The sequence below is a fragment of the Sebastes umbrosus genome, chromosome 4 (assembly GCF_015220745.1).
Source record: "Sebastes umbrosus isolate fSebUmb1 chromosome 4, fSebUmb1.pri, whole genome shotgun sequence".
In the NCBI taxonomy this organism is placed as follows: domain Eukaryota; kingdom Metazoa; phylum Chordata; class Actinopteri; order Perciformes; family Sebastidae; genus Sebastes; species Sebastes umbrosus.
Window position 1 is genome coordinate 8,343,072 of NC_051272.1, and position 27,874 is coordinate 8,370,945.

General features: G+C 39.3%; 1 protein-coding gene across 1 annotated transcript; it reads left to right on the forward strand.

Annotated features, from left to right (window-relative positions):
* Nucleotides 1–1,082: 1,082 nt before the first annotated feature.
* LOC119486849 (F-actin-capping protein subunit alpha-2) lies at nucleotides 1,083–27,800 on the forward strand. The gene is made up of 10 exons (XM_037767310.1): nucleotides 1,083–1,233; nucleotides 17,376–17,439; nucleotides 19,689–19,740; nucleotides 20,153–20,216; nucleotides 21,768–21,974; nucleotides 22,489–22,568; nucleotides 24,019–24,097; nucleotides 24,699–24,770; nucleotides 25,184–25,246; nucleotides 26,679–27,800. Exons 1-10 carry the CDS (start codon nucleotides 1,150–1,152, stop codon nucleotides 26,817–26,819), a joined length of 906 nt encoding a protein of 301 aa, XP_037623238.1. The 5' UTR covers nucleotides 1,083–1,149; the 3' UTR covers nucleotides 26,820–27,800.
* The last annotated feature ends 74 nt before the right edge of the window (nucleotides 27,801–27,874 follow it).

Here is a 27,874-nt window from a genome sequence, read left to right on the forward strand (position 1 = left end):
CCAATATTGCATTTATTCATTTTTCAATATACACATTATTGAATTAATTATTGAATAATGCAAATGCATGTAGCTTCTACCCAGAACTTCCACTACTACCACTGCTCCATAGACACAGACAGTGCAGACTGAGCATCAATCAAAACACTGAGCTTGAACCAAGAATTGTATACATGTATATATGTATGTTTTTATTTTTATTTTGTTATTTTGTTATTTTTTATTTGTTATTGAATTGACACTTTGGCAATATTGTTCACCTGACAGTCGTGCCAATAAGGCAAATTTAATTGAATTGACTGAGCATCAATCAAAACTTGTGTTGTTGTTTTTTTGTTTAGTACTTTGTTATTTGTCTTTCTCTGTATAATATATTGTGGCCTTTTTTTATATTATGTCCCTGCACATGTCTTCACTTGTTTACAGTACATTACCTTAGATCAGTGTGCATAAATCAAAAGCATGTGCAAAACCAATATTATTAATTTTTCAATACACACATTAATGAATTAATTATTGAATAATGCAAATGCATGTAGCTTCTACCCAGAACTTCTACTACTACCACTGCTCCACATAGACACAGACAGACAGTGACTGAGAGCATCAATCAAAACGCTGAGCTTGAATCAAGAATTGTATACATGTATATATGTATGTTTTTGTTTTTATTTTGTTATTTTTTTTATTTGTTTATTTATTATTGAATTGACGCTTTGGCAATATTGTTCACCTGACAGTCATGCCAATAAATCAAATTGAATTGAATTGAATTGACTGAGCATCAATCAAAACTTGTGTTGTTTTTGTTTTTGTTTTGTTTTGTTTTTGTACTTTTTTATTTGTCTTTCTCTGTATAATATATTGTGGCCTTTTTTTATATTATGTCCCTGCACATGTCTTCACTTGTTTACAGTACATTACCTTAGATCAGTGTGCATAAATCAAAAGCATGTGCAAAAACCAAAATTATTAATTTTTCAATACACACATTATTGAATTCATTATTGAATAATGCAAATGCATGTAGCTTCTACCCAGAACTCCCACTACTACCACTGCTCCACATAGACACACAGACAGACAGACAGTGACTGACTGAGAGCATCAATCAAGCTTGAACCCAAGAGCTGGGAATCCACCCATGCGATGACGTCACGGGGCTCTGACAAGCTGGTGGTGCCGGAAGAAAAGATGGCGGATCATGAGGAGCAGCTATCCGACGAGGAGAAGGTAAAGATGCCGATTTAATCACTAGATAAACTCAAGCTGGGGGGGATGTTTAACGCTCAAAACCTCGACTTGCATTCAGGCTCCGTGTCCAGGTGCATCCTTGTCGTGTAGCAGCTTTATTAAACGTGTATTTAAAGCCTGAACGGCCTCATCAGAACCAACCGCTGCTGCTGCTCTTTATTATTTTTAGCTCAACTTCCGGCTCATTTGGAGGCTCCTTGTACGGTCCTGACTCAAAAATAGGAGCCGTGTACATATTATAAATTCACCTGAGATTACCCCCCTACACCCTGCTCGTCCTGTGGACATGTTTGTATCCTCTCTGTGTCTCTAGTTGTGGATGTTATGGAAGTTTTCACTCACCTAACATCGCTAGCTTGTTAGTTTAGCATATAGCATGCTAACACACATAGCTAGACTTACACTAACACGCCCTTTTCTCTGTTTGATTACCGCTTTACTGTCTGTTACACAACAATTATAATGGAAGTGGTGGCTTGTCAGATTGTCAGGATTTCATTCACAGTGTGACAGCAACCCTAGGTTAGTGTACAAGCTTGCTTACAACTGTTATCTCTATTAAGTTGCATTTAAGATAGTTAAAAGATGTGGGAACTCTGAGCTCCAGTTGATCAGCGAGATGATGGAAACATCATCTGTATTCATATATGCTTTCATTTAAAAGTCTATATCTACAACTATAAAGGTCTCACACCAATTTATTCTTTTAAAAACTGTTTAACTGATAACTGTTATGCAAATTAGGTAGTGAAACTGGTACTGTTAGCAGGGTTTGTGCCCCATTACACCCCTGCTAGTTCATTTTCTCATTTCCTAAAAAGAGCACAGCCAATGCCCTGAGACAACATGAGTGTTCAACTGCATGTGTCTGAGCTGTCTGCACGAATCCTACTTGCATTTTTAAGATAGGATAAAATAATCCTAAAATGTACAGGATTACAGCAGCAAAGGGGCACAGTGCAAACAACAAGAGGCATTACTGTAGTAAAAAAAACAACAATAGGATCTAATAAACAAGCAAGTAAATAATAAATATATAGTAAGTAATCTGTAAAAATGTATTGATTGGTTGATTTTGTATTTTGCAACCTTAGCATCATTGCACATTGTAGTTTCTGTTAAGATTTGTTTGCCTTTTGGTTAGGCACATTGACAGTTAAAAGATGTGGGAACTATGAGCTCCGGTTGATCAGCGAGATGATGGAAACATGTAATGTTTAGAGTCCCATTTAAAGGTCTATATCTACAGCTATACAGGTCTCACACCAATTTATTCTTCTCAAAACTGTTTAACTGATAACTGTTATGCAAATTAGGTAGTGAAACTGGTACTGTTAGCAGGGTTTGTGCCCCATTACACCCCTGCTAGTTCATTTTCTCATTTCCTTAAAAGAGCACAGCCAATGCCCTGAGACAACATGAGTGTTCAACTGCATGTGTCTGAGCTGTCAGCACGAATCCTACTTGCATTTTAAGATAGGATAAGATAATGCTTTATTAGTCCCACAGTGGGGAAATTTACAGGATTACAGCAGCAAAGGGGGACAGTGCAAACAATAAAAGACATTACTGTAGTAAAAAACAACAACAAGATCTAATAAACAAGCAAGTAAATAATAAATATATAGTAAGTAATCAGTAAAAATTGATTGATTGGTTGATTTTGTATTTTGCAACCTAAGCATCATTGCACATTTTAGTTTCTGTTAAGCTTTGTTTGCCTTTCAAGATGTGGGAACTATGAGCTCCAGTTGATCAGCGAGATGATGGAAACATCATCTGTATTCATATATGCTTGCATTTAAAAGTCTATATCTACAACTATAAAGGTCTCACACCAATTTATTCTTTTAAAAACTGTGTAACTGATAACGCTTATGCAAATTAGGTAGTGAAACTGGTACTGTTAGCAGGGTTTGTGCCCCATTTCACCCCTGCTAGTTCATTTTCTCATTTCCTTAAAAGAGCACAGCCAATGCCCTGAGACAACATGAGTGTTCAACTGCATGTGTCTGAGCTGTCTGCACGAATCCTACTTGCATTTTAAGATAGGATAAGATAATGCTTTTTTTAGTCCCACAGTGGAGAAATTTACAGGATTACAGCAACAAAGGGGGACAGTGCAAACAATAAAAGACATTACTGTAGTAAAAACAACAAGATCTAATAAACAAGCAAGTAAATAATAAATATATAGTAAGTGATCAGTAAAAATGTATTGATTGGTTGATTTTATATTTTGCAACCTAAGCATCATTGCACATTTTAGTTTCTGTTAAGCTTTGTTTGCCTTTCAAGATGTGGGAACTATGAGCTCCAGTTGATCATGCGAGATGATGGAAACATGCAACGTTTAGAGTCCCATTTAAAAGTCTATATCTACAGCTATAAAGGTCTCACACCAATTTATGCTTTTAAAAACTGTGTAACCTATAACTGTTGTGCAAATTAGGTAGTGAAACTCGTACTGTTAAGCTTGGTTTGTGCCCCAATACACCCCTGTTAGTCTCATATTTTCTCATTTCCTTAAAAGAGCACACATACACACAGCCAATGCCCTGAGACAACATGAGTGTTCAACTGCATGTGTCTGAGCTGTCTGCACGAATCCTACTTGCATTTTAAGATAGGATAAGATAATGCTTTATTAGTCCCACAGTGGGGAAATTTACAGGATTACAGCAGCAAAGGGGGACAGTGCAAACAACAAGAGGCATTACTGTAGTAAAACGACAAAAAAGAATAAACAAGCAAGTAAATAATAAAGGTATAGTAGGTAATCAGTAAAAATTGGTTGATTTTGTATTTTGCAACCTAAGCATCATTGCACATTTTAATTTTTTGTTAAGCTTTGTTTGCCTTTTGGTTAGGCACATTGACAGCAGCTTCGAGAGAGGAATATCAATGTGATAACTGCTGATTGGAGCACTATTACTGAAACTATTTATCAATGAATTGACAATTGGATAATTGTTTCAGTCAGTTGGTTAAAACAAAATAGGGCTGTCATCGACTAAAGAAATACTTAGTCGACTAACACTCATAAGATTTTGTCGACTAATTCATGGGGATGCACCAATAAGACTTTTTCAGTCCTGATACCGGCCGATACCGAATACCGAGCCGATAGCCCTAAAAAATGCCAAGAATGTATTGGTTACAGTTGCTGTCATTGTAAATTTATTACTTGTTTTTTTCACTGTTGGTCAGACATCTACATGAGCTCTGATTGCTTGTGATGTGTATTTAACAAGTGAGTGGTGAAGCGAGAGAGAGAGCGGCAGCAAAGGGAGCGAGTAACGTTATCGACTCCGGCCCAAGCAGGAAAAGTTAAGTGTTTGGTTTGTCCGTTCTGGGCTACTGTAGAAATATGACGGTGCATTATGGTGGACTCTGTGAAGAAGACACGCTCCCTATGTAGCTATAAATGGCTCATTCTAAGCTAACGAAAACACAAACATTCTTATTATCAGGTCAAACGGCTGCAGCCTTTCTATCATTCTTAATGTGTGTCTATCCTGACCTTGCAGCCAAACTTCCTACTAAGCTTGTTAATAACGTAGTAAACTATTATGAGCTTTCTTCTTGATAAATGGTTGTGAACTCTTCAGTTGCCACTCTGCGGGTTATGTAATAGGCTACACCATTCAGAGTTAGAACAAGGCTCTGTTTTATGTCGTTCTGTTCCACATCAGCCTGATTCAGAAGTAATTCAGAATTCAGGCAGCTCATTGACCCGCGGGTGTGACCGCGTCATACATTTCATTACAGGGCGAGGGTGTGTGTGGTGTGGATGACTGTGGCCACCTTGTGATTGTGTAATATACTAGCTCCACCATATATGATTGTTTCAGGTTTGTGCTTATGGTGTGAAGCTGTGGTTAAACTATTAATAACTTAAGGTGTTGGAACTGTTAAGAGGGTGGGAGCTTTTATCACCTCTTAACCACATTGGTTTTCACTTTTTGACCAGACAGTCTGATTGTGTAGAGCTGAAACTAAGGCTACATCCACAGTAATACATTTTCGTTTAAAAGCGCATAACTTTTGCTGCATTTATGCCTAGTGTCCACACTACTCCGGCGTTTTCGAACCCCTAAAACGGATAAGTTTGAAAATGCTGCTGACCCCGTTTAAGTTCAGTTCAGTTTTAGACTGGACAGACAGAAACTGAGAATTTTGAAAACGATGACACTTCTTGATTAGGTGTTATCAGTCATGACGTGTCCTTCCCTGATTCGTAATACCGCATCACGTGAACCTTTTCCAGAAGACAACAAATGACATCAGCCTCGACCACCAGTGGTTAATTTCAACATGGACAACGAGTTACAAGTGTTTATTGACCTTGCTGTCTTTGCCAGTAGCTGTTATGCAGTTAAATTCTGCATTTTATAATGCAACTACTGTCTACATGCGCAGGAGGGAAGCTATTATTCGACATGCACACTTTATTATACTCACATGTTGTTTTAACCAAAAAAAATGCAGTTTTTTGCATGCAGTACAAATGTGGTGCTGTGTGTTATTTTTACCTATTCTAAAATTGTTTATTTCTGGTGTGTTCTTTATATAATGACAGTGTTCCTAAAATTAGGTTTAAAAAAAAAAAAGCGATATATATCGCCTTGCTTACAATATTGCAATATATTAAATTGTTACCCCTGTATCATGATATGTATCGTATCGCCAGATCCTTACCAATACACAGCCCTAATGCCCAGTGTCCGTGAATAGTCTTGTGATATGCGTTTTGTAGGCGTGGTGGTATGGACGCAGATTAATTCTGAAACAGCTTTAAAACGCTCATCTGGACGGAGATCATTTTGTTATAAAATGAAAACGTAATAGTGTTGATGTAGCCTAAGAGTGATGGGTGGCGACCCGCCAGGCTGACTGGTAGAGAAACGGGCGCTGCCAGTAGGCAGTATTTAGCTGGTGGAAGCTGTTTATTTCCGTCTCTGAATATGATTGGCGTGGGACCAAGTGGATTACATTATGCATCCATTCACTGTACTGTATGTTGTGCTGTTAAAAGCAGAGCATTTCCATGCAAACACTGCGGTTGCATTTTGTACTTTGAAGGCCGTCTCTCGGTGCATTAGCTCAGAGCAATCAGCCATCTGCTCTGGCCCCTCAGCTTCTTTTGAGCAGCTCAGAGGGAAAACTGCAAAGGGAAGACATTTATCATCTGCCTAACACTGTCAGCGGGTAATAGTTTCCAAATTTGAATAACTCTTTCACTGGCTTCGTAGAATAAAAAGAAAACTCCAAATGATGTTTGCTGTCGAGCCAGTGATGGTAGAGTGGATACAAACGATCGACAACAGCCAGAATCTGTTGGTACTTTCCCACATTGAATGACAAATCTACAAACTTGCTTTTGTGGGAATCCTTGTTATGATCTGACACATTACTGTGATAATCTATTTTGGAAGAAGCAGCTTGGAGACACTCTTTTGATAAGTAGCCTTAGAAAAGTTAACCCCGGTCATTTGTTTTTGGCTGCGACTTTGTCGAATACAATCAATAGCTTCGAGTTTGTCTCTGTGAACAACTTCCTGAATGGTTCCCATGAGAAATTTCAGTCATGTTGCTGTTGTGGCTGTCAGTGTCACTTTGCTCTTCCAGAAAAAAAAACCTGAAAACTCCCTGATGGGGAATTGCTAAAGAGTCTCCTTCATTTGTAAATGATTAAACAGTAAGAAGAGTCTCGTCTTTTTGAGTCATTCGGCCTGCCAGCTTCCTGATTACAGCAAAGAAACCACACAAGGGTATTACAGGAAACTGACATTACTCAATGTGTGTCAGTTCCTTTGTCTGTACTTAAGTGTCTGGGCAGGTACCAGAACCAGAAAATGAGCACTTTTTTATTATTTTACCTGTCAAATTAATTGTTTTTTACCTGTCAAATTAATTGTTTCTTACTGTAAGAAAACACCTGAAACAATGATCTAGTACAGGGCAAATTGATTGACACAATAGACAAACCAACAACCTAGATTTATAAGCAAGTGGCTGCTCCCCACCTTGTTTCGCTGTAGTTTACACTTCTACTTCCACTTCGTATTCTAATTTTTGTCTTTACACAAGAGGTACATTTTTAGCTAGACTTTTTGACGTTGCTATAAGTTCAAAGAAACACTAATGTGTCTGTGATGTGGTTCCTGTTTCAGAAAGGAGAAGACATTTCTGTCAGCAGAAAGTGGTTTGGTGAGAATCCATTGCTTACTTGGTTTTGACACTGTTGATCAGACTTTGTAATCATATTTTAGACATCTCTATGAGCTCTGATTGCTTGTGATGTGTATTTAACATTTTAAAAAATGTTTTGTAAATGAAATGATTCAATGATTAACTACAAAAATAGCCAGTAAATTAATAAATACTAAGAACAAGCCATGGTTGCAGCCAGTGGGCGACCTCCGGGTCTGAAAAGTGAAGCCCATGTGGAAGTGCCTTAAACTTGCATTCTTTCTAATAGCCGGCAGGGGGCGACTCCTCTGGTTGTCTGATTGTATAGAAGTCCTTGAGAAAATGAGCCTACTTCTCACTTGATTTATTCCCTCAGTAAACATTGTAAACATGAGTTTATGGTCTCAATCGCTAGTTTCAAGTCTTCTTCAATACAGCATGATGTTCATTTAGTAAATTATGGCCCCATTTAGAGTCAAATAGACCATAAAGCAGGTTATACTTTAGGGCGTGGCTACCTGATTGACAGGTTGCTACCTTTAACCCTTTCACATAGGATACACCGATCCGACTTTTTCAGTCACGATACCAATATTAATGCATCAACAAACTAGTCAAAACTTAAACAGGAATTCAAATTTCAGTATATGATTTGTATAGTATATAAAGATAGATTTGAATTGAATAAATCGGCCCCATTGTCACGATATCCGATCAGATATGCAAAAAAACAAGATGGCTACAGCCAAAATGCTGAACTCAAGGCTTCAAAACCGTAGTCCACAAACCAACGGGTGACGTCACGGTGACTACGTCCACTTCTCTTATACAGTCTACGGTACATTCGAGAGTGGAAGTAAGATGGTATATTTATTGCCTTAGTTCTTACTCCCAATCTTTATTGATGTGATGCTGCTGAGGCGAGTTAATGATATCCTTACATACTCATGCTGATGTGATCAATTGTAGATTGGTTAAATTCACAACAGAGGTATCAGCATGTTTCAGAGTTTGTTTGTAACTCTAGTTTGTTGGTAAAAGAGACATTGTGAGATGGTGCCTGGTGGAGTTTTCTAAAAGTGCTAGATTATTGACTAAGAATACGTAGTGATTTTTGTGCTGAAGTGGCAGTTGTCAGGAGAACAGAGCAAACATGGGTCTCTGTTGATGAGCAGAGATAAATGAGGAAGCTAAATAAATGTTACAGCTCCTCTTTAGGTCAATCACATTCCATGAAGAGATATAACACACAGCACTAGCTTTTGAGAAAATGTAATCAACAATGTCTGAGATAATGTGTGGTATTCAGCCCAAACCTCTCTTTACCTGAGTGTGTATAAGTATGTAGGGCTCCAGACTATAATAATTAAGTTCAATTTTTTAACCATTTTCTGAGAGAGAGCAACTAAAATGTTCAGTTAGTAATCACAAACACACCCTTGATTTATTAATGTCTTTGTTAGGAGATTGATTGATTGATTGATTGATTGATTGACATCAGACCTTTCTCACTTGTTGATCACCAGCACTGGGAGGGTGCAATAATTAGCTTGTACTGTTTGTGTGCATGTTGCTAAAGAGAGAGTAAAGACAACTCTTTGAAGTAAGCAGCACACAAATTCCATAAAGTATTTGAATGTGTGTTGCAAACATTTAAAGGGGCTAGATGTAAGAATCAATGATTGCTTGTTAACAGCGACACCTGAGGGTTGTTTGACCACCCTGGGCCACCATCCTTGCAAACGTCATCATCCAAAATGGCATGATAAATATTCACTTCGCCTCCAGCACTTTATGATAAAGAAATCTTGATTTGTACAAAGATCTGGATGTCTATGTCAAATATATCAACCTCTAGATATATAGCCTATTACCCTTTCTGCAAAATTGCAATACAAAGGGATTTACGTAGTACAATAAATAAAAAAAATAGCGATAAAATACGCTCTTGTGATGGGAGATAGGAAAACATATATTCTAGTATAGACCAACTTGCTTAATGACTCAGACGGTTACGCTTGAGACCACAGTACCTCTTTTTTTCCTCAAATGTCCCAGTTTGAAGGTTTTATTGCTGTCTGGGCAAGAAGGGTAATAAAGAAACCCTCAGACAAAGTATAATCCTTTTTAAAATTAAATAATGGTGAAATGAAATCATCTCTCATTTAAGTGGAGATCGCAAACTCCCAACAGCCCCCTATGTGTCCCTGAGCTTGGCTTGTGAACGGTTGTGTTGGACCATAGGGATATAGCCTAGTTGAATGCTGAAAACTCAGTGGCATCTCCCTTTAACTGAAGAATGCACAGACAGGGAAGCGCTGTCTGTACGTGCCTTCAGCAGTGAAAGAGAGATGAGGGAATAAATGAGCATGTTTTTCTGTCTAAACACTCGGGTCGAGTACCGTGCCAACCTGAGAAGAGTTAACAGCCTGGCTGACCCAGGAGTTCACTATAAAATGCTGAATGTTGATGTGTAAAGAGCAGTGGCTTTACACTGTGGTGTGTGTCCGCATACTGGAGGAGGTAATGCAAGCCAGTGATATTCCATGTATTGCAAAGCTGGCTGCTTCGGGTAATATGACACTACTTTTTCCAGCACAGTGTAAGGATAAGTCACAGGCTGAAGGTGACAGATGGTCTCATCTATGGTAGACAAGGCAGCATTATTCAGGTTCAGTATTTATGCAGCACAATGAGAGTCCGTCCAGTAACTGCAAGGTCACAAGTTTGATCCATGCTGAAATATACAGCATGTGTGTGTCATTTTCAACAGTTAAAGGGGCTCTGTACGACATTCAGAGCATTAATAGAGCAGCAAACTACTATTGTCTATGTAAAGATATACTGTAGAGGAGTAATGTCTACCTGAGCAGAGAATGAGGTCACTCTCCCTCTGTGTGTGTTGTAATCAGAGCTTCTCCTTGCTTTGTTGACATTGCCGGGCCGGCTGCACATGCTTTTAGTGCAGGTTCGTGCCATGTGAGCGTGCCCCACTGGCTAGCTTACGGCGGTTACAGCTGATAACGCTGTCCCAACCCACGACATCGTCGCGGAAGCGTAGCACCCACCCTCCGATTCCCCCCTCAGGTTAACACTGTTCTCTCAACCGGTAGCGGCATGGAGGGAAACTGGCGCCAGTCTGCATATGTGCCGCTGAGCCGGTTGAAGATCGGCAAAGTTTCACTTTGGGGGTATAAGACCAGGCGTTATCATTCCACTTGACGAGGGCGGCTTCAACCACAGGTGCTGTCCCTGTGTGCATTCGTTTTTTATTCAGAAAATGACTTTCTTTTTCCCGTTATGATATCAATGTATCAATGCCTCAGGTAACCAGTCAGAAAGCAGACAGTCCATGAGGCAAAGTATCAAGGGAGTTAAGTAAAAAATCAAAACAAAAAAATCAACAAATGTTAGTCTAACATAGATTTAAAATGTTTTTTCATATGTTGTCTTGTATGAAAAAGACCAAAAATGAACACTGTCAGCGGACTGCTTGATTACTATAAGCAAATTATTTAAACACCATTTGTATAGGAATGATTCTGTCCCAAGCTTTTTGATCACTATAAGTGGTTGATCACTGTAACCACGATCACCATAAGTCGTTTCCACTGTATTAATCATTTGCCATCAAGTGAGCAATTTTAAGACCTCCTTTTTTGGTGCTTATAATGTGCGATGGGCATCTGTCAATATGTTACATATAACAATATATTACATGTAGCAATATAGGCTAGGCCTATATTTATTTCCCTTTTCTCTATAATTTCACGGAAAACCATTCATTTTGCACTCAGGTTCTTAAAACGAGAAAAAACTCAGTACTTTTCATTTGTCAAATATTTAATTCACACAGGAGTATACAAAAATAGGCTTTACCATGTGATTATTTCATATAGACTATTTATTTATTTTTTAAAACATAACTGAAGAATGAAAACGCAGGCAACAAAGTGGTGCAGTTGAAGGCACCAGTCAAGAAAGTCTGCCACAGCTGCATTACCTCAAAACGTTCACCTACATTTGACAGGAAAATAAAGATTATAAAATGTTCACTATGACTAGTTACCGAGCAAGATTGAAGTCTAGATAAGTTAACATAAACGCTTGACTTGGCAGAACTGAAACTGGCGGCTGCCTGGAAGGAAGGAAATCAATCTGAAAACTTGCTCATAATGCTATTTATGGTTTGCAGTCTGCGTGATTTGTAGTTAGTGGGCTGAAACTTGCAAAAATCACTGGTATGATATGTGAACCCTCAGTAGAGCAGGTGGCGTTGTGTCAACCTGAGTGAATGTATGAAGCACGGTGCTGCTGCCGTAAAAAAGAACGAAGTGCCCCAGAAAGTCATTACTCTCTAACATGGTGTCACATTTATTAAAAAAGTCTTGATCTTTCCTGTTAGGAAACCCCCTCCAATAAAATGTCTGCTTCTGACTGTATTTATACCCAACATCACAGCCCTTATTTCATCAATTTAATCTGGAGCCGACCAGCCGCAAACCTCCTCATTTTGATTAGCAGAGGAACATTTCTAGTTAGCCTACGGCTGTCTGACGGTCCTCCTCCTCTCTCCGCCATCACGCTGTCGACTTATTATTCATGAATTATTGCATCCAGCCCATCACCCAATCCCCCAAATATTCACCCACATCAGACAGGTTTTCCTCTAAACTTGGCCCCGTCTCTGCTGTAGCATTTCAAGGCGTCTTTTTCTTTCTATCTAGGATATTGAAATGGAGGCCTGCCAGAGAAGGGGATCAAACTCTGGGAGATGATGCAGCTTAAAATGCCCGCGGGCCAAAATACTGCTTCAGTTTACTCCTGCTGTGTTTTTTGTAGTATTATTATTTCCATGGCTCTGGATTGGCGTGATAAGGCGATTTTGATGCCAGGATTAGTTTAAGTGTGGTTTCAGTGACAGTGGGTGTCGTTTGGGATTCAGAAAGGGTGCTCCGTAGGAGGGTAGGTCGTGAGGTTGGTGTTAGTGGGAGTGTCTGTTGCAAGGAAAGGAGGGGTTGCTGGGTAATATGAGGATGAATATACATTGAGCAAGTTGAAAGGAAAGAGACCAGCTGGTGTCTAGGCCAAGAGAGCACAAAGACACGAGGATCTCACACTACAGGGGGTGTTTATGTCCCATGGTCTTTGTGTGTGTCTGTTATCTCCAGTATTATTATTCCAGCTCACGACTGCGTGCCAGCTCCTCAGAGTCCACCCCCTATGAATCCTTAGAAAGATAAGGGGATTGACTATGGGAGATAAAAAAGCCTGTATTTGCAGCAAAAAGACTGTCCGAGATCATGATGACGATGACTGTGATCGAGTCATATTTAGATAACTCTCACTCACACTCAAAAACGCACACAGCAGCAATTGTCGGACTCTCTCTGTTCCTGTGAAATGACCGGATTACAGTCAGTCCTTCTGTTTCCATCAGCTGCACAAAGCTGTGTGGATGTTCACATGTGTTTATGCAAAGAGGTCTCAATTGTCGCATGGGATAACATACAATATATATATAATAACAAAACAAACAATATTTGTATCTAGCCTCACTGTAAAAATAGAGGGATAAAGTTTAATATGAAAATAACCTGCAAGAGAAGGTAGAAAAGTGAATGTATTTGTTTTTATTGACTGTTTCATTCCTCTATTTTATTTTATTTATACAAAGTGAATTTTTATTTATTTTTAAAATAATAAATCGTACACCAGTAACTTGGTTAAAAATCTTAAAAATTAACAGAATTTGTATTTATTATTAAAATAATAAATCGTACATCAGTAACTTGGTAAAAAATCCTCAAAATTAACAGAATTTATATTTATTATTAAAATAATAAATCATTCACAAGCAACTTGGTAAAAAATCTTAAAAATGAACAGAATTTGTATTTATTATTAAAATAATAAATCGTACATCAGTAACTTTGTAAAAAAAATCTTAAAAATTAACAGAATTTATATTTGTTATTAAAATAATAAATCATTCACGAGCAACTTGGTAAAAAATCTTCAAAATTAACAGAATTTGTATTTATTAATAAATCATTCATCAGCAACTTGGTAAAAAATCTTCAAAATTACAATTCAAGTGTTAACTTTTTTAATGCAGCAAAAACTTTGTCCAGGTGTAAACAGGAATTTAAATTCCAGCATATAATGTATATAGTATATAAACATAGAGTAGAATTGAATAGATCGGATACATTGCCACCGATACCCGATCCAGCTATTGGAGTCAGTATCAGATCGATATCCGATCCAGTATCGGTATCGCGGTGCATCCCTACTATTGCCATAGGAGGATGTAGGCTGTTGTTTAAGTGCAATAGTAGAACTGGTTTGAGGTACTTAGAGGAAGAGGAAGTATTACCCTGTTCTTAACTAGCTTTTAACAGTCAATGCCTTACTCATAATCCACTAATGGAGTGTCCATCTCCGCCTCCTCCTGTCAGTGATTCATTTTAAACCACATCACTCCCTTGGCCTTATCTCGTCTCCTCTCCATGCACCCTAAAACAGTGAGCTGTCAGATGGGATTGTAAAACCATCCCTGTCCATTCTTTACTGGTCTCTCCCTCGCTGTAGGCGCTACGCAATTAATTCTGCAAGCACGATTAAAATATCTGTGGTCAGCACTATCTAAACCAATGTATTCATTGACTTGAAATCTATTTTCAGGCCAAACACTCAAACTGGTTATAGGCATTCACTCAGCATGTTATTCACACCTTTATTCTTGTCAGGGTGGAAAAAAATATAACAGTGGCCTGCTCAGATTTCTACGATTAGGGCCACAGAAAAAAAGTCGTAATATTATGAGAATAAAGTCAGAAGTTTACGAGAAAATAAGTCGTAATATTATGAGAATAAAGTTAAGTTTAAGAGAAGAAGTCGTATTATTATGAGAATAAAGTCAAGTTTAAGAGAAGAAGTCGTATTATTATGAGAATGAAGTCATACTATTATAAAGTAGTAATTTTACGTGTTATTTAGGAGGGGAAGTAGAGCAGTGTGCCGCCTGTGTGAAAATGAGGAACGTGGAGCATCTTGTGAAGTTATACTTTAGTTTATGTTTCACAAATAACAAAATACTTCATATTTTGGCACATCAGCACCACATTATCATAAGTATGAGGACCTTGAAAAGATTGTGCAAGAAACTGCGTTTATTCCGAAGAAAGAACCACACGGACCTGGGGGAAATTGCCTCTGTTTTGTGGAGGAGGAAATTACTTTTTTTCTTGAAATAGTATGACTTTATTCTCATTAAATTACAACTTTCTTCTTTTATTATTATGACTTTATTCTCAAAATCTCAGATTTGTTCCTCCCTCAATGTGTGCCTAATACTCCGTCGTAGATTTCTGTCTGTCTTGATGCAGGTGAATTGGGAACTGAATTTCCTGTAGGTGTGACTGTATTTGTCATAATGTGTGTGTCAGCTTAGCTCCCTAATAGACCGGCTACCTGTAAAGTACCCTACGGGGTAAAACTCCAGCCCCCCGCCACCCTGAATAGAATAAGAGGTTCAGAAAATGGATTTATGGATATCATTATAATATTACGTTACATTGAAACAGCAAGACAACACACAGAAAAAACGTAGAGTAATGTTATTATTTCTGACTATGAGACTGTACACCCAAAGTCCAGCCGGAGTTACAGTGGTCCTGCTGACCTTAAACTCTATTAATAGACTTTATTGAAACCAGATCTGGGTATGCCAGATGATAGAGTTCAATTTTCTGTCAGATAGTTGAGCTGCTCTTAGTTTTAGTCTTGAGGAGTAAAGAAACCAGAAAATATTCACATTTATGAAGCTGGATACAGATACAAATAATCCAAGAGATAACATGTAAAATGTAAACACTTATTTCCAACAGCTATAGACAGGTTGATAGAGATCACGACGTATTTACTGTTCTGAATCAGTTCAGTTCAGATCATGAGGAAGCCGGGATTCCTACTGTGATGAAGACAAAACTAGACTTTACCTCAACAGTTGTATCTCTCTCTCTGCCCGCAGAGCAGCAGATGTGCAGCCTTCATTCTTCAGAGGCAGACTATTAAATTAGCTAAATGAAATGACAAACATCGCCACATTGCCCCCCAAAAAAAACAACCAGCAAACCGCAGATCGCCAACATATTCGTCCAATCGCCCAACCCTGTTGGTTGGACACATCTCACATACCTTAAGTTCACATGAGCTACAGATAGACAGTGGCGTTGTTTTTGTCATCGGGGCCTCTTCCAGGAAGCAGCTGAATAAAACCCAGAACAGGGACTGATGTAAACTGATCAGATAACCAATCTGGATAACTTTAGTTTGCCAAATAATACGTAAACTTGCTCCCTGTAACAGGCCCCTGGAGTGTCTGGGAGATGCTCTCTGCATACGGAAAGTCTGTTTACACTGCCGTCCAGTGTAATGAGGGAGACCCGATGCAAATTAGTCTTCCCCTCGGGGATGTCGAGTCACAAACAAACACACTTTTTTCCACCAGCTGTTTAACAAAGTGTGTACTGTGTTATATTACGCACACACCTCCATTGTGTTAAGATTTTTAAGATCGTTCAACATAAGTGGGTCATGATGATCTTATGACAGAGGATGCAAGATACACTTTGATCTCAACATCACACTCTCTCTCACACACACACGCTCCTGTTCCTCCCCGAGTGGCTTCCTTTCTCTCAGCATCGCTCATTAGCAAGAATCAATCTGCAGCTCTGCGCGAGTGCCACAGCACTTGTATACACACACTGCTAATAAGGGCCCGTGGGACACACACACACACACACACACAAACGCCCTGTCACACACACACACATACACATACATACGTATACAGTAAATGAACACCTTCCCTGTTACACCAGCTTGTGGTACTGGGGGGACCTGGCCGAGCCACGTTACCCTGCCAGTGATCGAGAGGGGTAGCGAGATATAGAGGTAGGGCGAGAGAAAATGTGTACTGGAGTCCTCAGCACATTTTTATGTCCTTATATGGCTGTAAACCATGCGGGGGAGGGAGGGGCCGTCGTCTCGCTGTCAGTTTGACATGTGACCTGGAAACAGGAAGTGTTGTGGTTCAGCAGAAGAGAAGTGAGGAAGGGGAAAAATGACTGCTGCTCAGATGAGCCGTAGACAGAACCGCCTCCAAAACCAGTGACTCAGTAACATCACACCCTCTGTTGGCCACAGGGCATACATATAGGCAGTGTTTACATTGTGAATTTTAGGCATTACATGAGTGGACTTGCATTCAGTGCAGCACCAGAGTGAGATAAAAGTTCAGGAGACTTTAAAAGCAGTCAGAACTTCATTTAATGACTAAAAACCTCTGTCTTTCTCAGTGGGAATTGTGGCAAATTGTCAAGAAATAAAAAAAAAAAAATACATAATAAACAAACAGTTTTAAATTAGGGCTGTTGATTAAAATAATCGCAATTAATCGCATGATTGTCCATAGTTAACTGCAAATTAATCACACATTTTTTATCTGTTCAAAATGTACCTTAAAGGGAGATTTGTCAAGAATTTAATACTCTTATCAACAAGGGAGTGGACAAATATGCTGCTTTATGCAAATGTATGTATATATTTATTATTGTAAATCAATTAACAACACAAAACAATGACGCATATTGTCCAGAAACCCTCACAGGTACTGCATTTAGCATAACAAATATGCTCAAATCATAACATTGCAAATTGCAGCCCAACAGGCAACAACAGCTGTCAGTGTGTCAGTGTGCTGACTTGACTATGACTTGCCCCAAACTGCATGTGATTATCATAAAGTGGGCATGTCTGTAAAGGGGAGACTCGTGTGTACCCATAGAACCCATTTTCATTCACATATCTTGAAGTCTTGTTTTGTGTCTGACCTGTATCTTGTTTTTTGTCTGCAGGTGCGCATAGCAGCTAACTTCGTCATCCACGCCCCACCAGGAGAGTTCAACGAAGTTTTCAATGGTGAGTACTCCGTTTCTCCTCCTCTATATAATGTGTTTTTGTTTTTTTTTGACACGTGAAAAATGACTGGCATGTCAAACATGATGTGATTTAGAGCTGCTTAGAACTAATTGCCAACTATTTTGATAATCTATTAATTGGTTTGAGTCATTTTTTAAGAAATCAATCAAAAATCTAAATTCTCTGATTCCAACTTCTTAAATGTGAATATTTTCTGGTTTCTGTACTCTTCTATGACAGTAAACTGAATATCTTTGAGTTGTGGACAAAACAAGACATTTGAGGACGTCATCTTGGGCTTTGGGGAACACTGATCGATATTTTTCTCCATTTTCTGACACTTTATAGACCAAACAACTAATTGATAAATCAAGAAAAAATTCTACAGATTAACCAACAATGAAAATAGTCATTAGTTGCAGCCCCAATGCATTGTGGGATATTTATGCTGCTATTGTGTCCACCATATATTATATATATATATATATTAAATATGATATTGTCTCATATCGATTGCAGGCCCCTGAATTTGATCGGATCTAAATTGTATCGTTGCAGACTTTGTGATATCAGCAAATATCGTATCGTTGTCCAAAGAATCAGTGAAATATTGTATCGTGATGAAACTGGTGATTTACACCACCAGTAGTAATTTTACATCCTACTGCAATATTACAACATGCATTGATCTTATTTGATACTGGTGCCAAAATTGAACATGTTCAAAGTGGTTTTAAGTAACAAGTATACATTTTTTCATCTTAAAATTGCGCGTTAGATGTTAGTTTATTGTTGTGAAACTGGGCCTATTTTCACAATGCTCTCTCTAAAATAATTTTTGTAGTTGCTAAACGGGAGCTGAAATTGAAAATCGCTTCTGTTCACGTGTTTTCTTATCATCCCACTGTGGCCACCAAGAAAGCAAACTGTGATGTTTTGGCCAAATCGCAGCTCACCCTGCAGCGTCAGTGTTGACACCACGCTGTCAAAGTAGAGCCCCTTTGAGAGTGTGTGTATGTGTTTTGGCATCGTTAAAACCTCGTCCGGCCTCGATAAATGTCGTCACCTCAGAGGAGCGCCGGCGGGCTGTCTGTCTGCCTCTTATCACAGCCTGACAGCCACACACACTCTAAAACACTTTGTCCTCTTTCATCTCTGTGTGATTTTACAGCCGTTTCCACTGAGCTAATTCACCACGTCGGCTTCACTCCGCCGGCAGACTGACTGCAGGCAGCTCTGTCTTTGTGTTGGTGTGTGTGTGTCACGGTGCTAATCTGCTGTACCTGTCTTCTTCCTATCCTCTCCATCTTCCTCTCCTCTACGTCTTCTTGTCCACTCCATCCTCCTCTCCTCTCCTCTCCTCTCCTCTCCTCTACGTCTTCCTCCCCTCTCCTTCTTCCTCCCCTCTTCTCTCCTTCTTCCTCTCCTCTACGTCTTCCTCCCCTCTCCTCTCCTTCTTCCTCTCCTCTACCTCTTCCTGTCTTCTCTGTCTTCCTCTACTCTACGTCTTCCTCCCCTCTCCTCTTCTTCCTCTCCTCTCCTCTCCTCTCCTGTCCTCTCCTCTTCTTCCTCTCCTCTCCTCTCCTCTCCTCTCCTCTCCTATCCATTCCTTTACTCTCCTCTCCTTTCCTCTCATCTTTTCTCCTCTCCTCTCTTTTCTCCTCCCCTCTCCGTCTTCCTCTCCTCTCCTTCTTCCTCTCCTCTCCTTCCTCTCCTCTTCTTCCTCTCATCTCCTCCTTCTTGTCCTCTACTCTCCTTCCTCTAATTCTTCCTCTCCTCTCTATCTTCCTCTCCTCTCCTCTCATCTCCTCTCCTTCTTCCTCTCCTCCTTCTTCTCCTCTACTCTCCTTCTTCCTCTCATCTCCTCCTTCTCCTTTACTCTCCTTCCTCTCATTCTTCCTCTCCTCTCTATCTTCCTCTCCTCTCCTTCTTCCTCTCCTCTCCTCCTTCTTCTCCTCTACTCTCCTTCTTCCTCTCATCTCCTCCTTCTCCTCTACTCTCCTTCTTCCTCTCATTCTTCCTCTCCTCTCTATCTTCCTCTCCTCTCCTTCTTCCTCTCCTCTCCTCCTTCTTCTCATCTACTCTCCTTCTTCCTCTCATTCTTCCTCTCCTCCCCTTCTTCCTCTCATCTCTTCCTTCTGCACCTCTACTCTCATTCTTCTTCTCTTCTCCTCTCCTTCCTCTCCTCTCCTCTACTTCTTCCTCTCATTCTTTCTCTCCTCTCATAATCTCACCATTTTTCTCCTCAGATGTGCGATTGCTGCTCAACAATGACAATCTTCTCAGGGAAGGTGCAGCGCAGTAAGTCTCCCCTCGTCAACTACTTCCAGGCCTTAAAAATGTTTTTTTGAATTTGTAAAAAGTCTTAAAAGTCTGAAGGGAAACACGAGTCACAGTTCAACAACCAGCAGTCCCACTGTTGCTCTCCATATTGTATTTTTTTTTTTTTTTTTTACAATGAATAGGGCAGTATTTCATCTCTCAACACAGCTGGTTGTCAGTTGGACTTTATGTTTGTGCAGCTTTCTTTACTTTTTTTAATTAAAGAGAAAATTACTTTTAGTTGTAGATTTATTTTGGCTTTAGTCTACATCCATATTGATTAAACACCGCATATGTCATATAGACAAACATCTTTAAATCCAGCCTAGAATAGTCAATGTACTGAGTTTGGGGTATATGAAATAACTTTTTCTTCTCTCTCTCTCTGCAGTGCATTTGCACAATACAACTTGGACCAGTTTACCCCGGTGAAAGTCGAGGGCTACGAAGAACAGGTGAGATTATGCTTCACTTTTGACCTAAAGAGACGGCGGCAGCTTAGAGGTTAAATACAATAGGATTACATAATGATCCGACTCTGATGACTGTTTAAAGGAATACTTCACCCACCAATGACCATTTGTGTATCAATTACTCACTGCGTCTTACTTTGAATTCTCGAAGAAAACTGTTTTTCTCGCTTGCCTCCACGGCGATCGGAGAATCCAAAAAGTCTTGATGAATTAAAGTGAATGGGGGGCGTGTTCAACAACAGCAAAACCACATCGAAACATCCTTTTACAAACTGTCACACAACTCGTGCAGTATAATCCTCTATAGTTTAATTTATCCAGTCTTAAGGTCTTTGCACACCAATTCCGTATTTTTCGTCCGAAATTGTCGCACATTTAAAAATAATTACGACCTCACGTTGTGTCAATCACGTTAACACACCAACTCTCAAACTATTTTCCGTCATTAAAGTTTTCGGAATGGGTTCGATTTCTGCGTTTTTTCGCATCCGTCAAAAGGCAAAAGATGAGGGTTTGACCACGCGGAGCCACCGTCCGTGCAAACGTCATTATCCAAGATGGCTTTTGATAAACATTCACTGTCTCCCAGCACAAAGCGCTTTACAATAGAGAAATACAAGAATACAGAGATGTAGAATTTAAAGATAGATTGCGGCAGGTGATTGCAGAGCAGCTTGGAATCAGGGAAGGTCACAAAACAAAGGATGTACAAGTATTAGACAGTAGTGATTGTCCTCTAGGCTGCTAAACGATCGCTTCCTGCTAATGTCATGTAAAGTCAAGATTGTAACACCATTGCAGCTAATCTGAAATTCAACAACAGATTTTTTTTATTTTTGTTATCCAGTGTATAACACATTTCATATAATAGTGCTTTACAAATGTTAAAACAGTGGGAAGAAGAGCCAATAACAGAAACAAGATAATCAGCATCCTAAACAGACAGGGAAAAAGCAACAAGCTTATTCAGTCTTAATTATTATTATTACTATTATTATCGCACTAATATTATGGTCTCATGTGCTGTAAAACAGTGAAGGGGGGGGGAGATTGGATTAAAGGACCAGTGTTCTCCTCTGCATCCGCAGGAAACCAGATCACAAACACGTCTTTATTTAAATGTCATTGCTGCCCGTGAGTGTCTGAAGGTTGAACATGCTGCTGAATGAGTGTGTCTGTGTGTTGGCTTCAGTAATGATTGCAGCGTCTTATGCAAAGATGTCATCATGTCCCTCTGTTCCCGCATCACGGGTTGAAATTCCCCCGTCTGATACCCAGCAGGCTGAGTGTTGAGGTGGAAGACAGTCAATGGAAAGTTCCTTTGTCTTCATCCCTCCTTATACTTTCCGCTAAATCTCCTGCGCTCTGCCATCTGGTCTTGTTGTTCCTGTCTTTTCCACTGCTCTTTTTCTGTTGTTCATCCGTGTCCTTGTCTATTTCTTCACTTTTTCCTTTCTGTCCGCTTTCTCCTGATACATCTCCTCTCGCTCTTTCACTCAATCTCCTTTTTTCTTTCTCTTTATTTCCCCCCAGGTCTTAATCACAGAGCATGGCGACCTGGGGAACGGCCGGGTCCTGGACCCCAAGAACAAGATCTCCTTCAAGTTCGACCACCTGAGGAAGGAGGCCAGCGACCCGCGGCCCCATGACGTCGACGGCTCCCTGGAGGGCTGGAGGAGCGCCGTGGACTCGGCCGTCAGGGCCTACGTCAAGGAGCACTATCCCAGTGGAGTCTGCACCGTACGTCCAAGCCTACCCCACAACCACACTGATGTACCCACAGTCACTTAAAAGGAGCAGTTCACTCCAAATGTGCCGACACCTCAACATACAAGTCCTCATTATTTCTATTTATTCATATAATGTGATTGTCACAGTGAGCAAAGACAACAAGAACAAGTAGTTTTTTCAACCCACCCAGTACAGTACAGTACATGATGTACAGTATTTTGAAATGGTTGCTTTATAAAGCTTCTGTTGTGCTTCTTCTTTATTAATGCAAAGTGAGCAGCACGGCTCTGCTGCTGACACGAACGAGCTGCACTGCGAATTAGTTGTGTGTGGTCTGCCAAATTGCGTCTGAACATGTATTACCGTCTCTCGGCTGCACGTCAGCATGAACTTTATTCTGTAACCACAAACCACATTCAATCGCTTCACATGTTGAACAGTAATGAGGAACTTCGAGGTGGTCGTTAGCTGTGAGAAGATAAGCTAGTGTGAAATCATAGAATATTTTTGTATTTCTTCTCAGATTTACGGGAAAACCATCGACGGACATCAAACCATCATCGTGTGCATCGAGTGCCATCAGTTTCAACCAAAAAACTTCTGGTATGTTTAAGACAGTTACTTAATATTCAATGTGACTTTTTTTTTTCAAAGAGAAACACATTATACACACAAAGCAGCACACTGTTTGATTCCAGAAGAGCCTCTCTTGGGCTTGTCCCAGCGATGGTTTCCAAATCAAACTTAGAAAAGCCTGAACTGTTGTTTGATATGTACAAGACGCTTCAAAGGCATTACTTTAATGGCCAGTTAACTCTGGAGACTGTTGGGCCTCATAAGCGTTGCTGATCTGTTTCTGATCGGGTTAATCTAATTGGATAAGAAGTGCACCAATCCTCTTTGCTGCTGGGTTTTACTGGGCTTACGGGTTGTTGGGTGTAATGATCCCACAGCTCCTGTATGTGACTGCCACCGTTTACCGCCATGTTCCTGTAATGAGGAACCTACGGGGCCAGATATGGGAGGAGATTAGGATATGAAACTGAAATTGACAGAGGCACCGTGTTTGATTCAAGGTCTATAATGTGGTCGTAAAAACAAGAATAAACAGCTGGAATTGTCTTTATGGTACTCGGATTCAACCATTTTATGTGATTAGATTTGGTTTCATATAATGACATTATCATAAAGAAAACAGCTTTTCTTGAAACCACATTAATACCTTATTATTGCTTTCAAAGAGCAGGGTTAATAAAATGGCTCTTTTATATCAGATGATGCAAACAGGCATTTAATAGCCTTGATGCTAATTTATTAGCATGTGTACAGGACAGGGATATCCTCAGTTATCTAAAGGTCTGAATTTATACTAACACTGCCTTTGTGCTACACTAATATTATTAGTATTATACTATTTGTAGAATAGTAGTTGTGGTTTCATAGAATTGTTTCTGATTTGTGTGATCAAAACAATTCCAATAACTCCAGCGCTTTGGAAAGTCCAAAAGTCTAAATGTATTAAAAAAAAGATGGATCTAATCCTTTCCAAAATTCACAAGATGTTTTTATTAGCGCTGTCAATCGATTAGTTTGATCCCTCGTTTCTTCTATGGATGCTTCTGCTTCTGTTGTTTTATTCAGGTGTTTCCTTTAATTTGTCAGCTGTCTGTATGTTAGAATAGCTATGTCTAAAAATCTAATCCTGAGTTAGCTTATTTACTGGTAGCTGATAATGTTGAATATATCATGATATATGATGTGACATAATGCAGCTCAAATGAGAACACACTGTTTCTTATCTCTCTTTGGCTCATTATAAAACTCAAGATAACGTCTATCGTCTAGAAGATCATCTCAACTGACAAAGTGTGGTGAATATTTCTGTTTCCTGAAGCAGACGTGTGTTTTTTTTTTTAGCAAGACATGCGGTCCACTTGCAGCTTCAGATGGGGGACATTATTGCCAACTCTTCTAATTTTTGTGTGACATTGTTGTAAGTTATGTTATGAAAAGTGTGATTCAAAGTCTGGTTTTCGTCTTCCTCTCTGCTCAGGAATGGACGCTGGAGGTCAGAATGGAAATTCACCGTCTCCCCCTCCACCACTCAAGTGGCAGGAATCATGAAAATCCAGGTAATTTGTTATATATTGTATCATATTTTTATTTTATTTATTTAACCAGGAAAAGCCTCTGTGAGATTAAAAATGTCTTTTTCAAGAGTGACCTAGCAAAGACAGCAGCAGCACATTGAACAAAGTTTCAGACGTACAACTAATAACAGTTACAGACAATAAAACTTCAGGTCACAGCATGAATATACAAAAATAAGACTCAGGTCACATAGGGGGGCAAATAGCTCAGCCAAAGCATCTACAAGCTGAGTTACCTTCTTACAACTGCTTCAATCTATTTTTAAAAACACATAAAGAGACCAGCTCCCCTAGACCCTAATCAGTCTGCAGTAAATACCAAGCAGCAGGAGCAGCATACCTGAAAGCCCTTTTTCTAATACATGCTTTAGTATCACGTGTTTTTAACACCTAGTCTCTACACAACTAGATGAATAAAATCTGTTTTGTCATCTTGATATTATTGCCTTATTATCCTTTAGAGTGTTTTTTTTAGACCCCACACAGCTTTTTATTGTTGCTTTTCTACATGTTTTATTGTTTTGAGTTGCAGAATGAATTTTATGTGCTCAATGTAGAGAAACGAAACCTTTCATTGTTCCAGGTTCATTACTATGAAGATGGAAACGTTCAGCTGGTGAGCCACAAAGAGGTGCAGGAGTCCATGTCAATTTCTGTGAGTATAACTGAACATGTTTTTTATGTGTACGCAGCAACAGATGAAAAAAAGTAATGTGCTGTGACCAGAGCTCAAACCACAAAGACATAGACCTCAAATATAGGCTACAGCAGTCAGCAAATTCCATTCAAGTCATCTCATATATGACTGTGACATCTCATATATTGAATACATTATTCTCACTATTAGTTTTATTTATTGATGGAAATTGTACCTCAATAATCCATCCCATTTCTGGTTTTACCTCAAAATGCTGTTTTGATTTGCCGAACAGCTCCCTGCCTGGGGATGTTTTTCCTAATTATTTGCAGTGTGGAGGAGTTATTAGCTTGTGTATTCTCTGAAGTCTTTTGTTTATGACACCTGTTCCCTTTACTCTTTTTAATAATGTGTGTGTTGTTGTCTTTCAGAATGAGGCTTCAACTGCAAAGGAGTTTGTTAAGATCATGGAGGCTGCAGAGAACGACTATCAGGTTTGTAAAAGTGTAAAACGGATATTCTGTGTTATGCAATATGCGGATAACAAGCTTTCATCTCAGCTTGTGGTTTTTAACCAACATGAACATGAAGAGGATTGTTGGTCCCACACTTTATTTTACTGATTAATTTACTGATGGTGTGAGATATGCAGTTGGCTAAAAATGAGACATCATGAAGAGCTCATGTTTTGCAGTTGTCAGGATGAAATGATGAAATCCTTCACTTTCACACTGCAAACCTCCATCACAGGATTTTCCTCATGATGTCAAGTTTTTAGGCTACGACAGAACGAAAGCTGAGTCATAGTGGGGAATTCATTTAAAGGAACTAAAGACTTTATTTGACTTCCCAGAACTGTCATACATAAACTGAAAATATTTTTGAATCTTAACTATTTAAACATATTATCTGAAAATCAAATCAAAGGGCAGGTCCATATGCGTTCTGTTCTGTTTTTTTCTAATGGAAAAGCAGTGACGTAGGTCATCAAAGTAAGCTAATCAAGAATGTTATGAATAATGTGAACGCCAGCACTAGCTGAGTCAACGTTAGCTGTGCTAGGTTTGGAAATAACTGAAAGGGTTAGTTCAGATTTTTTGAAGAGGGGTTGTATATATACTCCTAAATTCTGGGAGGCGAAATTACTGTTTTTGTGAATGGAGTCTGGTGGCTTTTAAGAGAACGATATAACGGCTTCAGTTCCCCGTTGTAAAGGGCTGTCTGACGGAGAGGTAAAGATGCCACCTAAAAAAAATCTATATCAGTTTAAGTGTATGTTATATTTAGAATATTTTCTCCACTTTACCTCGCCGTCAGACAGCCCTTACTGGTGGGGAACTGAAGCCGCTATATCACTCTCTTTAAAGCCACCAGACTCCATTGACAAAAACAGTAATTTTACCTCTCAGAACACAGGAGTTGCTGGTCTACCGCTGCATCGATCAGTTAGTTTGTTGGTGTTATTGTGTGACTTTATGATCTGAACTAATGTGGCGTCTACAGCAGTACGTTGCTTAGCTTCCTGCCGGTACTCCTGTCTGCTTTTCCAAACTGGGAGCACGCCGACCGCCATCTAAGTTACTGTATGAAACATTAATGCACTGACCATAAGGATGTTTATATACTGTACATGTAGCGGCGTCATCTTGCGGAAACCTACGTCAGATCACGTGGGAAAATAGCTTTTTGACGCTAAAACATACGTACTTTGACCAAAATTTGAATATTTGGATATGAATACATAATACGCTACAGAATGATATAAAAAAGTATAATTCTTGAAACAAACAAACAAAAAAGTTAATGATTTAGTTAATCATCGAAAAGGTTTCCATAATGATCACACAACACCCAGACCCATGCATTTAAATACATTTGACTTATTTATAATTCTCCACCTTCCTCTCTCCATCTTTCTCCTTCCAGACGGCCATCAACGAGAATTACCAGACCATGTCGGACACTACCTTCAAAGCCTTACGCCGCCAGCTTCCTGTGACACGCACCAAGATCGATTGGAACAAGATCCTGAGCTACAAGATAGGCAAGGAGATGCAGAACGCTTAAAAAAACGACGGAGAACATAACAGACAACTCCCCTCCACCCCCACCCCACCCGACCCCCACCTCCTCCCAAACAACGTTGCATGACTGGATAGTTGTATCGTCTTTGTACAGAAATTAGAGAAAACTGGGACAAAGAGAGGTTTTGGTCTCACAGCCAGATGTCACATTACACATTGGATGTCTACTTTTATTGATGTTATTTTGTTTTTATACAGACACTGTTAACTCCTCTGTATATTGAATCTATGAAGGTAAAGATAAGTGTATTTGGGGAAATATAACTTGAGGAAATAGTACAAGTCGACATAGGAAAGGGGGGGCGAACACTTGTATGCAAAATCATCCTTATAAAATACAATATCACGTGTGCAATATTTATTGTGTCAGTGAGACCACGCCTTATATTTGACCTGCTGAAAAAACGGTTTGAATTTGATGGTGAAACAAATCAATTTTGGGAGAATTGTTGCTCAAAGAATGACTCCCTTCACTTCAGCGAAAACAAAAAAATACCTTCTTTGTGTTCATTGAATGGTATCTTTGGCACAAGCAGTCACCACTGTCAGCCACTCAATGTTCTTGTTCCCTCATCTCGGTACTTCCCTCACCGTTCGTCCTGTATGTGAGATCTAAAGCTCGCGGCGCTCCCGGCTAAATTGCCTTTTTTGACTTGACACCGTCTGAACTCTCGCTCGGCGCGGGGGAGTTCTGTGACCACTTAACAAGCTTAATTAACAAGTCATCAGTCGCTAAGTAATGTGCATAATGTCCAATTTACAATAAAATCAAAACGTATCACATTCTCCTCCAGTGCTTATTTTTATTAAAAAAAAAAAAACAGAACCTGACTGTATTATATAACAAGGCACATTGTAATATATACCTGTATGAAACATCCTGTCTGTCAGTTTGGTGATTTATTTCCATGAGATTAATTGTAATTCAGTCACAATTATGTTGCATTAAATGACAAATTTTCTATTTACTGACTCACTCATAATTTGTGATGCTCTTTATTGTGTAAAAATAATAATCAAACTCAAGGTGTAATATGA

Bases quoted from the DNA above. Each gene is read 5' to 3' on its own strand.
- LOC119486849 (XM_037767310.1), top strand. From the start codon at position 1,150: ATGACGTCACGGGGCTCTGACAAGCTGGTGGTGCCGGAAGAAAAGATG. The intron at 24,771-25,183 runs GTGAGTATAACT...GTTGTCTTTCAG, and splicing joins AGGAGTCCATGTCAATTTCT to AATGAGGCTTCAACTGCAAA. The intron at 25,247-26,678 runs GTTTGTAAAAGT...TTCTCCTTCCAG, and splicing joins CTGCAGAGAACGACTATCAG to ACGGCCATCAACGAGAATTA.